The 15,588-nt window shown below is 41.6% G+C and overlaps 1 protein-coding gene across 6 annotated transcripts in view; it reads right to left on the bottom strand.

Annotated features, from left to right (window-relative positions):
* Positions 1-15,588, bottom strand: part of FMNL2 (formin like 2) — a 332,804-nt gene that overhangs the window by 97,840 nt on the left and 219,376 nt on the right. For all 6 annotated transcript variants that reach the window (XM_047772630.1, XM_047772627.1, XM_047772632.1 and 3 more), the window contains exons 3-5: positions 15,378-15,458; positions 11,432-11,508; positions 939-1,022 (exon numbers count right to left, since the gene is read on the bottom strand). In XM_047772630.1, coding sequence (XP_047628586.1) covers positions 939-1,022; positions 11,432-11,508; positions 15,378-15,458 — 242 coding nt within the window. The remainder of the gene's footprint in view (positions 1-938; positions 1,023-11,431; positions 11,509-15,377; positions 15,459-15,588) is intronic.

The raw sequence follows: 15,588 nt of genomic DNA, 5'->3' as shown, positions 1-15,588 counted from the left end.
TGGAAAAGGAAAAAAAAAAAACACCACCTGGGCCAAAAAATGTCCTCCTGTCAAATTAAAAACACAGTATTCTTTTCTCAGTCTGTGTGTGGGAGAGTGTATCTGTGAACACTGGAATAGGTTTTGATTAGTGGAGGAAATGTGGAGAAGAGAATGTCTCATTCGAATATACACTTTTCATTCCTATTGTAAATCTTTCCAGAAGCCTAGCAAATGAGAATATTTTACGTTCAAAAGCAAGGTGAAATAAATGAATTATTTTCTTGCTCTGTCCCATTTCTCCCCTTCCCCTTGTGGAGGGGAAATCAAAACAGTACCAGTACACAAAGTAAAAAGGGAAAGCCTCTTGCTCACCCTACTTCCTCCACTCCCACTATGTTTGGTATCTGTTTCTGCCACAGCAACACAGACTCTCAGCCATGTCTGTGACGTACACCACAGCTCATAGCAGCCAGGTACTTAACCCACTGAGCAAGGCCAGGGATCAAACCCGCATCCTCATGGATACTAGTTAAATGTATTATGACTGAGCCACAATGGGAACTCCAAGTTGTTGTTGTTGTTGTTTTAAATAAAATGGGAATCACTCTTTTGTACTTGCTTTTATCCACTCAACAATATATCATATATCTCTCCCAGTAATTGCTAGATTATTCTACCATATGGGTATACGTAACCTGAGCACTAGAAAGCAATTCTTTTTGAAATAAGGACTCTTCTAAGGGTGACTTTACTCCCCTGTTTTATTTTTGCCCTTAAAAGCATTCTAGTAACAATTATGTGATTTGCCTTTAGTTACTCGAATAGAAACAAACCTCCTTAAACCTTACCACATCTGCTTCACGTTTCTCCCTCAGTGTGGTATCCAATTTTACCACCAAGCTGCATCTTCTGTGACCACATAAAATTTAAAAAGAAACAGGCCACGTTTTACTTACGTTACTGCATACTGTGCAAATGATAGATATTCCACTAGGACATCAAGACCTTTGTTTTCTTCATTCAGAAACTCTCTGACCCATCTGTTAAAAAAAAAAAAAAAAATTATTGGCAAAGTTCACCATATGCTCTACCATGAAAAGGACACAGTGAAAACTTGTTTTTCCACCAGAAACATTCATTGCCTGAAAAGAAACTATGGAGAAGGGCCTAGACTGTATCCCAGGAGGTGGGAGCTTTGAGCTACAGCGACCAAGAAAACCACAGCATTTCAATGTGTGGGACTAGTGGGCAAAAGGTATATGTACATGTGTGCCTTCCGTGTATCTTACTGCTTAGGAGACTCAACCTATAAGGAACTTGCTAAAAAAGGAACTTGCTAAATGTACTTTTTCCACCATCAGTGATCCATACCCTGCTTGTTTAAGGAGCCAAGTCTGCACGGGGAATCAGGCAGACAAGGGACATGACGACATAACCACTGAAATCCAGGCCTGATTCCAAATCCACATTCAACCCCTTGGCACACTAAGCTGGAGAAAACACTCCACTAGCCAATGAGAGACCAGTGTTTATGGGCTTCTGGAAATTCAATAGGGGCAATGATTTGCTTAATTTTTTCCATGAATGTTAAAACCTTTGCAAAAATTCGCAGGCACCGCGCACCATTATCAAAGCTGAGACGTGACTTTTAAAAATTCATTTTAAGATCATCCACCGGACATTTGGATGGTGAATCTGAATACAGATCACTGAGCAGTTTGACACAATTTTATTTGTTCTTCACAACAACTCCTAGATGAAGCAGAGTGATCAAATAGAGTGAACCTTTGGGTACTGAGTATCAGCACCTGTTAACAGAGTTCCTCCCAGGACACCCACCTTCAAAAACATGTGACACCCCGTTAAGCCTTCCCCTATGTTTGAAGCTCCAACTAGTGATGAGTAAAACGTTATACTATCACAGAAATGAATCTTGGAGTGCATCTGCCAACAGCATTCCACAGTGGTTGCCTTCCTCTGTGAACACCGAGCCAACAAGGTCCACCAGCTATGGATGGACGATGGCTACTATGGAAACCAGTTCTGAGACCTATTGGAACAGTGGGTCAATTCTACTGTCTTTACTGTCCATTGACTTTTTGCCTTAAAGGGAGAAAAAAAAATCAGATCTCCTATCAGGACTCAGAATGCCTCGTCTTCATCTATTGTTTATAGGGGGACTTTTCTGTTTGTTTTATCCTCAAGCTCAGCCTTTCGAGTCTTAACTGCATAATGCATAGTTTCAGAAGATGGTAAAGTGGAAAAAGTAGACCGCTTGCCTCATATTTCCCCCCAAGTGCCTCAGGCAGGCTATCACAAATATATGTACTTAACAGAGCCACGTGTAAGCATATAATATTTAATCTAAAAGAGTCCTAGAGTGGAAACACTGACAAAGAAAACACTACCTGTTGGGTCTTACAAAGTGGCTTTGTTATGGAATTTCCCAGAACGACAGGGGCTGGCGACTAGTAGAAGCTGAAGTTTCATTTCAAAACAACCACATACATGATCTCACAGCATCTGCTTCTAGATACTTATTTTCATTTGATTTATTTTCAATTACTCCCAATGTGGTTAGATCTCAGGAGACCCTGGATGTTTTTAAGCACTGATCATTAAAAGCTTAAAAATAGGGTTTTTTGTTTTGTTTTGTTTTTTTACAACTGGTAGGAGACTAGGAAAAGGCTGAAACTTAACTATCAAATCAGACAACCAGCCATGCTCTTGAAATTCAAGCCCTTTAGCCTCTATGAGGCCGCTTGGCTCTAACTGCATGATTCAACTGGCCCCGAGTAATGGGTGCACAGCAGGAATCCCCAGAGCTGGGTATGGGGGTCTTTTTAATATGAAAAGTAACCGAAGGGTCCAGATTTTTGAGAGCAATCTTGATTTCACATATTCTATGTCAGTGGCCCATAAGACCACTCTAACTTAGGAGCGGAAAAAAGCAGCCACTATAGCTTCTTCTGGTTGAATTTTGAGACACTGCCTCTAAAAAGTAGTGATAGAAGTTTCCAACTGTGGCTTAGCGGGTTAAGAATCCAACTCCTAAGAAGATATACAGATGGCCAAGAAGCACATGAAAAAAATGCTCAACATCACTGATTATTAAAGAAATGCAAATCAAAACTACTATGAGGTACCACCTCACACCAGTCAGAATGGCCATCATTAATAAGTTCACAAATAACAAATGCTGGAAAGGGTGTGGAGAAAAGGGAACCCTCCTGCACTGTTGGTGAGAATGTAAATTGGTACAATCACTATGGAAAACAGTATGGAGGTACCTCAGAAAACTATACATAGAACTACCATATGACCCAGCAATCCCACTCTTGGGCATATACCTGGACAAAACTTTCCTTGAAAAAGATACATGTACCCGCAGGTTCATTGCAGCACCATTCACAATTGCCAATACATGGAAACAATCTTAATATCCATTGACAAATGAATGGATTAAGAAGATGTGGTACGTATACACAATGGAATACTACTCAGCCATAAAAAAGAACAAAACACCATTTGCAGCAACATGGATGGAACTAGAGACTCTCATTCTGAGTGAAGTAAGTCAGAAAGAGAAAGACAAATACCATATGATTTCACCTATATCTGGAATATAATATAGGGCACAAATAAACCTTTCCACAGAGAAGAAAATCATGGACTTGGAGAACAGACTTGTGGTGGCCGAGGCGGAGGGAGTGGGATGGACTGGGAATTTGGGGTTAAAAGATGCAAACTATTGACTTTGGAATGTGAGAAAAAAGAAATGTATACACATATGTGTGACTGAGTCACCTTGCAGCATAAAACTGACACAACACTGTAAATCAGCTATAATGGAAAAAATAAAAATCATTATTAAAAAAAAAAGAATCCAACTAGTATCCATGAGGATTCAGGTTCAATCCCTGATCTCACTCAGTGGGTTATGGATCTGTTTGTGATGTAGGTCACAGACACGGCTCGGATCCCATGTTGCTGTGGCCATGGTATAAGCCAGCAGCTGCAGCTCCAATTCAACCCCTAGCCTGGGATCTTCCATAAACTGCAGGTGCGGCCCTATAAAGACCAAAAACAAACAAAAAAAAGCAGCAGAGATGGTCCAGGAAACCCTAAGGACTTGCCTCAACCACTAGCACCTCCATCCCATTTAGAAAGTTCAGCCACAAGAGTTCCTGCTGTGGTACAGTGGATTAAGAATCTGACTGCAGCAGCTCGTGTCACTACAGAGGTGCATGCTCAATCCCCAGCTGGCACAACAGGTTAGTGGATCCAGCATTGCAACAGCAGTTGCTCAGATTCAATCCCTGGCCAGAAACTTCCATGTGCCAGGGGTGCTGCCATAAAGAATTAAAAAAAGAAAAAGAAAGTTCAGCCATAAACTGGAGGCAAATGACTCACAGATACTAAAAAAAAATTTAAAAATCACAATAAAAAAGATGGAAGGAAGAATGAATTAGTAAGAAACAGCCATGCACAGCCAGAGCTACAATTCTCTTGATCCAAAGTACTAATATGCACATATTGTGATGCAGAGACAAAGCCTATTAATTTTTACTTCAGTTCAATGCCCCTATAAGTGCCCCTGCCCTGACTTGCTAACTTTGAGTGAGAACACTTTAAAAATGAATTTTGAAGTGAAAGTCAGGAGCCAGTTCCTAAAAAGTAGGTAAGAGTGTAATATGTCCTGCCTCAGAGATTTGAATTCATTTTTTAACCTCTTTTTCTTTTTTTTCTTTTGTCTTTTTGCCATTTCTAGGGCCGCTTCTGTGGCATATAGGCTAGGGGTCAAATCGGAGCCGTAGCCGCCGGCCTACACCAGAGCCACAGCAATGCTGGATCCGAGCTGCGTCTGCAACCTACTCCACAGCTCATGCCAAGGCCGGATCCTTAACCCACTGAGCAAGGCCAGAGATCGAACCTGTAACCTCATGGTTCCTAATAGGATTCGTTAACCACTGAGCCACAACGGGAACTCCCTTAACCTCTTTTTCCAAACTGTGAGATCCTACCTGGATCTCTGATCTGGCCCAGACCTCGGTAGATGATTTATGAATGAATAAGATATTGATCCCTCACAACTGACTACCTTACCCTCTTTGTCACATGACAGCAGGTTAGTAAACTCATCTCAGCGAAAGGGCTATGGATGATAAGAAAGGAACAGCCTTCACTCCCCTCCCCAGGTCCTATCAGTTCCTATCCCTTCTTCACTTAAGATACTCTGTTTGGGAGAGAACAGAGGTGAGCATGAAGTTCTTTGGAAACGAAAGAATGTGGAAATAGGTAGAGATGAAATAAGAGCAATTTTCAAAGCAGTATCTTTAAGGCATAAAAATATGGATACCCCAATCTGTAGATTTATGTATAGGATTCATGACATATCATAAATTTGAGGTTCCTATAGTTGATTTCCATTTGCAACCCTGTGCATCCTACACACACTTTTTTTTTTGGTCTTTTTAGGGCCACACCAGCAGCATATGGAGGTTCCCAGGCTCAGAGTCAAATTGGAGCTACAGCTGCCAGCCTACGCCACAGCCGCAGCAGTGCCAGATCCAAGCTGCGTCTGTGACCTACACCACAGCTCACGATAATGCCAGATCCTTAACTCACTGACCAAGGCCAGGGATCAAACCTGAGTCCTCATAGATACTGGTCATGTTTGTTAACCACTGAGCCATGACAGGAACCCCTACACATACTTTAATATATTGCCAAAATGCAAATAGTTTCAAATTGGGCGATTACAGGTTTTGGAAAGTAGAATTTTTTGACTCTTGACAGTCACTAAGAACCTCACAGATTCGATATAATTACCATATGTTGCAAATCTCAATTTAGGCAAATTCCAAAGCAGCTGCTTAGGAGCTGAAAGACAGTGATAATGAGAAATATCTCTGGAAAGAAACTTACTTGAGGAAGGGCTCTAAATGCAGTCGCCAATAGCTACTGTTTTTACTGTGGACAGGTCAAAGCTTTGTTCCCGGGTTGCTATTGTTTTCTCTCTGCCCCCCAAATCTTAGAACCTCATTGTTCTCATCCAGAAAAAAAAATATCAAAGGATATAACCGGCTTTAAATGTCTACAAACAAAGCAGACTCAAGATACACAAGATGAACGGACAAATGGTGAACTTCCTTGGCCAGTCTCCTTTAGCGAGATGCTACAGGCATCAGTAGGAACTGCAAAATTTTTCAAATATCAGGATAACTCAGTGAAACGAAATTTTCCAAGTGACCTATTGATGATGTTACAAAATTACACATGGGTAAAAATACCCAAGAGCAAGAGAGCACAATGGATTTTAGTGTAACAAAGTACAAAAGCCCACTGATAATGGTTTCAGATTCCACATTGTAACTAACTTTAAGAAATTACCACTTCTTGAATTTTGGTTTAATATCAAAGAACAGCCACCATTACCTGAAAAGGTTACTTAAAAACCCTTCCTTTTTCCAAGTGCGTATCTTGAATTTTAGTTTAATATCAAAGAATAGCCACCATTATCTGAAAAGGCTACTTAAAAACCCTTCCTCTTTCCAAGTGCATATCTGTTTAAGGCCAGGTTTTCTTCATATACATCAACCAAAATACATCACCACAAATTGAATGCAGACAGCTATGAGAACCCAGCTGCCTTCTATTAGTGAGCCATTAAAGAGATTTATAAACATGTAAATCAATGCCATTCTTGTCACTAATTTTTTTTTTTTTTTGCTTTGGAAGATAGGTATTTTTAATGAAATGCTACTTGTGTTATCTTATGCTTATTTTATTTATATATTTACATTTCTTAAATATTTACTGCTAAATATACATTTTAGTAAATACATATATCCAAAGTTCATCAATTTAAACTTCCAACATGATAACATGAATAGATAAAACCCACATAAATAAAAACTTACTGATATTCAAAATAATTTGAGAGTAAAGGAGTACTAAAACTAAAAAATTTAAGGACTGGTGGTTTAGATAACAGGCTTTAGATTTGGACATCTCCAGGTTCAAACCTCAGTGCTCTTCCACTGTGTGGACTTGACCGAGCAAGATATTTAATTGCTGATTCTCAGTTTCCTCATCTGCAAAATGGAGGTTCAGAGATAAAGGGCAATAATAAAAAGATTTCTGAAAGAAATAAATAACACATTTAACTTGCCAAATACAATGCTTAATAAGTGGCAAAATGATTATGATTTTGAGGATTTCCAAAACTCAAGGGTCTAGGAGTTCCCTTGTGGTGCATCGGGTTAAGGATCACTTTTGTTTTTGTCAATAGGTGGAATTTTCCAACCAGGCACATGCCATCCAATTTTCTGTCAATCACAAGTTGTATCAAGCAGCAAAACTGAAGGGGGATGATTGTTGTACACACTTTAAATTGCTTTGTATGGTCTCATTTGAGATAACTGGTGTAAGAACCAAGTTTTTTTTTTTATGTTTGGAAACATCAAATAAAAAATGAAAATGGAAAAAAACAAAACAAAACCCCACTGTGGCTTGGATTTCATCCCTGTCCTGGGAACTTTCACATGCTTCGGCAAAAACAAAAACAAAAGGTACCACCTAAGACTGAATTCATCAATCACAGGGTAGCTTGATGCACACAGACATACCTGCTGTACATCCCTTAAACCCAGCCTTAGTTCTTCTGTCGCTCACTGTTTCACAAAGAAGCAGGGAAGTGCAGGAGAGAAGAGGCTTGCTGCGCATTCCCCAGCTCCTTCCTCTTTCAACAATCTCCTCCTCTCCTTGCCAATTTGCACTTTTCACCTGCAGCCCCATGCCCATTCTTCCCATCTCCTTCACTGAGACACGTGAACCAAGCATCTTTCAGAACTTCTATGATTTCACACTCCCAGTGAAAAGTAGTTTTCTATTGTAATAGGAAGTTTTACTGAAATAAATTACCTACAAGGAGAGCAAACCTCCACCCCAGTTTCATAGACTAAAGCCCGTCAACCTAATCAGCTCACAACCATCAGAATCTAACCACCCTGACATCCAAATCAGGACATCTGCCTTGCACCGCACAGCCTAAGTGTTTCAAGGGTATTTCAAGTCATTTCAAGGGCCTGTATAAATCGTAATCCAATTCTTCTCTATTATTATAGTTCCTAAGAGTAAGTGAATGAGATTATTTGTAGTCCAATTCACATTTCAATTTGGCCCAAAAAAAATTAACTTTGTTAGAAGACAGTTCCATTTACTGAGTTTTAGGCTTCCATCAAAATTCACAACAGACCCTTTGCTTGACAAAGCTGTAGCTTGGGATGTTATCTCAGAAAAATTCCAGATTTTAACCTTGAAATGAAAGTACATGCCAAAAAATAATTTTTTCTTCAGGACAAATATATTTTAAATGTAATTCTTCCTTTTAATTTCTAGGAATCACAGACTCTGAGGCATCTGGTTCGTTTTAAATAGAGAATGTAACATTCTGTGCATGGATATCTTCAGGGATGTATTATTCAATATTGTTGAATTTTTCTTAGATATATTATTTCCAGTAAGAACAAGTAACAGCTATCATATATTCAATAATTATTACATAGTATGCCCTCTATTAGGTCTTTCATAAGTTATCACATTTAATTCTTACAACATTCCTAGGAGATAAGTATTAGCCTCATTTTACAGATAAGAAGTTACATAAACTCTCTGTATTTACAATGTAACCTACGTCAAATACTAAGGAGGCAAAAATATGAGCCAAGAACACTCCTTCCCTAAGGTAAATGGGCACCCAATTTACCTTTTTTTTTTTTTTTTTTTTTTGCTTTTTAGGGCCACATCTGTGTCATATGGAGGTTCACAGGCTAGGGATCCAATCGGAGCTACAGCGGCTGTCCTATGCCACAGCCATAGCCACATCAGATCCAAGCCGCATCTGTGGCCTATACCACAACTTACAGCAATGCCAGATCCTTAAACCACTGAATGAGGCCAGGGATAGAACCTGCAACCTCATCGTTCCTAGTTAGATTCGTTCCCACAGCACCATGACAAGAACTCCCCAGTTACCTTTCTAATATGGTACCTCAAAGAGTGCAATAAAAATCTAAGGATTCCCGGGAGTTCCTGTCGTGGCTCAGCAGTTAACAAACCCAACTAGTATCCATGAGGACTCGGGTTCAATCCCTGGCCTTGCTCAGTGGGTTAAGGATCCGGTGTTACTGTAAGCTGTGATGTAGGTCACAGACAAGGCTCAGATACCAAGTTGCTATGGCTGTGGTGTAGGCTGGCAGCTATAGCTCCAGTTCAACACCTATTGTCGGAACCTCCATATGCCACAAGTGCAGCCCTAAAAAGACAAAAAAACAAAAACAAAAAAATCTAAGGATTCCCTATATAGCACCTGACATTCCCAGAATTCCTCATTGTAGTAATTGATTATTTTCACATTACTCAGTAACTCTTCATCAGAGGTTTTCCCAGTCAAATGTGGTGAAGCCAGTTAGTTTCCTTCCATAAAGAAGAGTCCAGTTTAAGTTTGGGCTTTCAGGACAGGCCAGATCAGTCAAAATCCTGGTATGTGGTTTCCTTCCCCATAAGGTTATGTCAATAACTAATTTCCTAAAAACCAGAAAATGCACTTCCAAGAATTTTTCTGCTGCTAAAGCCAAAGCTTTCAGAGTGTCTCACACAGGTAATAGACAAGGAAAAACTTCAACTGATGAAGATGAAAGAAACGTAAGAATCTTTCAACAAGCCAATAGTATACTAAACAACAGACTACTCCAATTGCTTGCAGACCTACACTGGCTTCCACCCAACCAGAGCTCTTCTATTCAGGCAACCGTGTATTGGAAATGATCATCTTGCTTTGGTATTTGATGGTCAATTTCACGTTACTTCAGCAATGCTTGAAGAAATGCTTTTCGACAATTGGTAGAAAATACTGGCTACAGCTCATTCCCTCCATTTTCAGTCCAGAAGAAGTGCCAACAGTATGGGCTTGGACTTTACCAAATGGAATCTAGTTCTTGATCCACAAATATTGGAAAGGACTTGAATTTCCTAAGCTGTGGATGCTCAACTATATTAAATCACCACCACTTTTACCCCCAATAGACAAGCGTCACTGCTTTGAAACCAGAGCCCTGATTATCTTATTTCCTTTCAGGGAAAGAGCTGCCAGATTAGGATATATAAGAAAAAGAACATAGCGTTTTGAATCAAGCAACTGGCCCTACAGCTCTAAACTCTGAGCATGACTCTCACCTTCTCTGGTCCTTAAAATGAGGGACTTGGCAATCCTTAATTTCTCTTCCACTTCTATGTTCATGACACTATGATCCACTGATCTACAGTCCATTTTCTGGGACAAAGGTGATTATCAACTTATGGTTAGAATCAGTTCATTCTCTGAATACTTCATTCTCGAGGTTACAAATGTGTGAAATTATCCTTAAGGAAATATTGTCATCCAAGCTATGGAGCTATAAATTAACCTTGCATTTCTATGACTTAAAAAAGTTTACTCTGGAATCACTGGAAAATAACCATTTGAATGGCTTATACTAAACACAATCAGAAGTGGATGTGAACTGTTACTTAGGTAATACATTTACTTTACAGAATACTCTGTAAAACAACAATGTAATATACATGTAAAACTTCATTTCCAATAAAGCTGTCACAGAGGAAAATTCTAAAAGATCTAAAGTCTACAGTCTTTTCCTTGTAAATCTCAGAGTCAAACTCCAGAGGGGTTAAATAATTGCCAGATGTTAAACAGGTACTTTAGGAAGAACGAAAGCTATAAAACAAAAGACTGGCATCATTCTGCCTTAGAGATAAACCATCTTATTTTAAGGTACTGCACAATTCTGCCATCTCGGAAGTAAGGGAGTGTGTAATGAAATTGTACTTGCTCGAGGCAAAGCCACCCTGCTGTTGCATGAAAAACTCTTAGAAGCACTTAGTGCAGAGATTCCCCAAACTTTATTTTCCAGCGTGGATTTGCACTTCGTGGTCCTGAAATATTGGGAGGTGGGAAGAAGAGACTCAGAACCAGGTATCTAAGTGTAAGGAGGTGTGTCAAGTGGCAGTCACTCCAGATTCTGTCCCCTTCTGGCCAAAGTATTGAGAAAAGAATGAAGCAGTTTCAAACACCAGTGAAGGCTTCAAGATCTCCCAGGACCTCCATCTACATTACTTGTTGGGAGTTCCCGACTTCCCAGGGAATTACTGTGCAATCAAGCAAAGAGGTTCACAATTGTTACAAATGTCCCAAATCATGGACTGTCTGTCCTGCTTCTACTGACTCTTGCACAGCAAGCAATTTGAGAACTAAAAGCAGAGGTTCCACCCACCTAAACCTCAGCCTCTAAACTGATAATGGACAGGAGGGAAGCTTAATTATATGATTCAGTCACTCTGTCAAGCATCCAAATGCCTTAGAGCTAAAGTGTTAAGTGGGCACACTTACCCAATATGGTTGGTTCTTAAAGAAATTTCCAGTTCTCTTAGCACTTGTGTGGATTCTTGAACACGCCGTCTGAATTTCTATAATTCAAGAACACATATTCTCACAAAACATATTTTAGCAAGTGCTAGAACTTCAGCTTGCTTGTAATAAGTATGATAGAATACAAAAAATATCTTCTGCTTCTATAGGGGGCTTCTCTCACATTTCTTTTTGCAAAGCACACAAATTTTCCTCATCATAATAATCAGCTTACGTGGAAGGACTGGGGAAAATGACTTATTTTGTGTGTAAGTGTCTCTGAGTAAGCAGATTATTTTTCCCTGCCCTATGATACAGTAACATTCAGTGACATACCTATGTGTCAGAGTCCTTAAAGTCACCCCTGTTTCAATTATTTGCTATGGCTCACAGGACTCAGCACACAATTTGCTCCCTCAAATCACCCCAGTTTGCTGGATGTTCCTGAGGGGCCAGTGCCATGTCAGAGTCACAAGTCTTGGGCTGTCTGCCCATGTAGCCTTAGAAAACAACTCAGTGATCCTGACGATGCATTATGCAAAGTTCTGGCTTGTTCCCTGTACCCTGTGCTGGTTCCCTAACTCTGCCTCAAGCATCCTCAGGGCAAGGTCAGCCCTCACATGCACTGGGAGCCACAAGGGCACTCAAGATAGCACCGAGGACCCAACAGAGTATAAAGGGGGGCATGCTGAAAGATTAAGAGGCAAAATAACTCCATTAAAACACTAGGATACTGGGAGTTACCCTTGTGGCTCAGCAGGTTATGAACCCATATCCATGAGGATGTGGGTTCGATCCCTGCCCTCACTCAGTGGGTTAAGGATCCCATGTTGGTGTGGCTGTGGCACAGGCTGGCAGCTGCAGTTCCAATTTGACCCCTAGCCTGGGAACGTCCATATGCCATGCATGCAGCCCTAAAAAGCAAAAAACACTGGGGATAACAGGAATGACAACAGCAGCAGGTAACATTTATCAGGCATTTACTACAGGGGTTGTGCACCTAGTGCACAAATGCACTAAAACAGAACTTAGGATAACTAAGGTAGAACTAAACTGACTTTGCCCTGTATTCTGTCCTCTTGGTAACTGTTTTTCAGCTGGACTCTGGACCGAGGGGAAGTCTCAGCATCCACTTCCTAACACGTAAGCAATGAGTGCCAACCACTCTGCATACCTACAATGTATCCAGAAGGCTTTAAAGAACTTCAAAAAGGGGAGTGCCCTTTGTGGCTCAGTGGTTAATGAACCAGACTAGGATCCATGAGGATGTGGATTCGATCCCTGGCCTCGCTCAGTAGGTTAAAGATCCAGCTGCTGTGGCTGTGGCTGCAGCTCCGACTCAACCCCTAGCCCGGGAACATCTGTATGTATGCCTGTGGGAACCAGCGGAGGGGGAGAGGTGGAGAAGGGCCGGATACTATTCATTAGCAGTGCTCACCTTTGTCCCGGGGCTCTCTGGGAGGCCCAGGGAGGAGCCCACCAAGACAGCTGAGCCCCAGAGACGCCTACAAGAGGTTTCATTTCACAACTGCCACTCACAGAGGACCAGACCCCTTTCCCCCTGGCCTGTCATCTTTCTCCAAGTCAGACGTGAGTGAGCATGTGCCCCCAAAGCACAGACTGAGAACCCCGAGTTATTAAATAAGGCAGCCAGTCTGGAGAGGTCCGGTCCCACAGAGACCTAATTTAGGCTCTTCCTTCACTGCCCTACAGGGTTTCATTTAAAACTACTTAGAAGAAAATCAAAATGGGATATACCTAAGCAAATTTTTTTTTAAGAAGACAGCAAATTAAGTATCTTCTATTCAATGTGAACCAAAAATTAATGAATGCAGTGCCTGAGGACTCCAGATGCAGCAGAGGGAAGACCAGACTCTCTGGCTAAAATTGAGAGTCTGACTGGAAATCTCTTCCCCCCACTGTAATACAGCTGAGAAACGTAAACTCATTTTAACCGCGCACCATGTCTTATTCCAAGCAAAATTTCCTTTTTTCCAGGCTCTAAGCATGACAATTCCGTTGAGTGGAACAGAGTTTTCCCCACTGCCAGCTCCTGACAGACTTTTACTAAAGCACAGATGCTTGATCCAACATCCATTTAATTCTGTTCTGAGCAGAATGACTGATCTTCAAAGATGAGGCATAGGTCAAGCACAGCCATGCAGGTGAAGAGGCATGGCTCGGGCAGAGATTTCAGCAACGAAGGTCAGCCCAAACAGACATCCTTTGTCTTCAGCCTTGTTGTGACATTATTTGCAAGGAAGCAAAACACTTTCTGAGCAGCTGATGTGTTGTTTTTCATTTTACATTCTTTGTCTTAACTCAGGAATAACTGTTCCAAAGGAAAACGGGGACTGGGCCAGGAAGAATCCACCTCTCTCTCCGACATCTTCCTCCTCGAGGAGCCTTGGGCTGCAGTCTAAGAAGCTGACAAATGTCAAAACACTTGTCAGGGGATGGGACACACTCTGGGGGAAGGAAGCCCTGGGTCTTGTGCACAAACACTGGCATTTCTGCTACACCCAGTGCAGCATGATGCCGGACTCTGAGCCATCCAGCCAGAAGGCTTATAAGCTGGGGGATTTCTGAAAATATTTCTTGAATATTATCTTACTACTCCTGTGTAAAGAAACAGCCTGGTTTTTTTCTGGGCTGTGTTCTGTGTATGTGGGTGTGCCTTCCTCTAAACCCTCTCTAATCCAATGAAATTGAAGGCTACTATATCCCTTGGGAAGGGGACAAGAAAAATTAAGAATTAAGCAGCTGTCTCATTTAGGGGGCCCAATAAAAGCTCTTTTTTTTAAAAAAAAGGAAACACCTGCATGCCATATTTATGAGGAAGAAAAATACTAGGATTCTCTGTCAGATGCATTCTTAGAAGAGCAGCTTTCGTCACACACAGCATTTAGGTCACAGAAAAGGTCCACGGCCCATTTGTATCATCACTCTTAGATTTTACTTCTGCCTGTCTGCAGAGCAGCCACAGGACAAAGGGCCAGGAAACGTCCAAAAGGAAATAGTAGCTGTTCTCCTTTGCTTGATTTCTTTTGGCAGAGGAGAGGGCAGTGTTTAGAATGGAAGCAGAAGATGAAGAAAAAGGAGATCAAAAAAATATAGATGAGAGTCAAGAGGCAACAGAGGCTAACTAGGAAAAGTGTGCCTTTCCCTCATGAATCGCACACTGAAACAAAAGAGGAAATTCAGCTCAAGATATTTTCAAGGCAGCCTTGAAAGCAGGAGCTGTGGAAGGTCAACTGAAAAACAAGCGCTGTCTGGTGATGAGCCCTTTACCCATCTTGATCCAAGACAGCTCTGCCTAGGACTGATCCAGGCCCGCGGGGCCATGCCAGGCTACATGCTTTACCACGAGGCATCAGCTTAAACTAATTGTGTGGCTGGACAAGGAAGGGCTTGTTTGTAAAGGAGAGAGTCTGCTAAGAATGGAACCAGCTATTCTCTCCTTACCTTCTTGTGGTCAGGGGCCTGGCTGGGGCAGGGGAAGCTGCTAAAAACATCAACACAGGATGGGAGTGCACAGCTGGGATGGCAAAGCCCCTGTGATTTTTCGAGGTCTCTGGAAATTCACCAAGGCATGGAAGTATTCTCTCAGCTAGGCCTGCTTCTCTGGGGTCCCAGATGCCTCTGGACTGAACTGACTGCCCTGTGTAATCACAAAAGGGCAGTGACTCCATAGCAATCAGGGCGACAGGACTCCCATCCCAGGAAAGTTCTTTGAAACATTCTCAAACGAGGATGGCTTTCTTTGTCTTTTCATGTTGTCCAGCTCCAACAACTCCAGATTGTTCTTTCTCCTGGAGGCTCTGGCAGAGGCTGTAATGGAGAGGAAGGGAGGTCGCCTCCAGTGCAGGAGAATTCTGCTTGCTAATGAGGAAGGGACAACACGAAGTTGGAAACAAATCCATCTTACCTTCCTGGTTACAGCTGGATCCAGGTAGCCTTTGAGCTTTTGAATATAAGTGTGGGGAGGATTCTTCACCTGGAATCGTTCCTGCAGAAAGCACAAAGGTCAAAGTAAAAAGCATGAAAGCTACGAAGGCACGGCAATCACCCATATATACAGACTCATGCTGCCGACCCAAAGCCAAAACCCATCTGCAGTCTGACTGCGGCGCTGCCAA

Source organism: Phacochoerus africanus, chromosome 3, assembly GCF_016906955.1.
Source record: "Phacochoerus africanus isolate WHEZ1 chromosome 3, ROS_Pafr_v1, whole genome shotgun sequence".
NCBI classification, from domain to species: Eukaryota; Metazoa; Chordata; class Mammalia; order Artiodactyla; family Suidae; genus Phacochoerus; species Phacochoerus africanus.
This window is presented reverse-complemented; position numbering and strand designations above follow the sequence as displayed.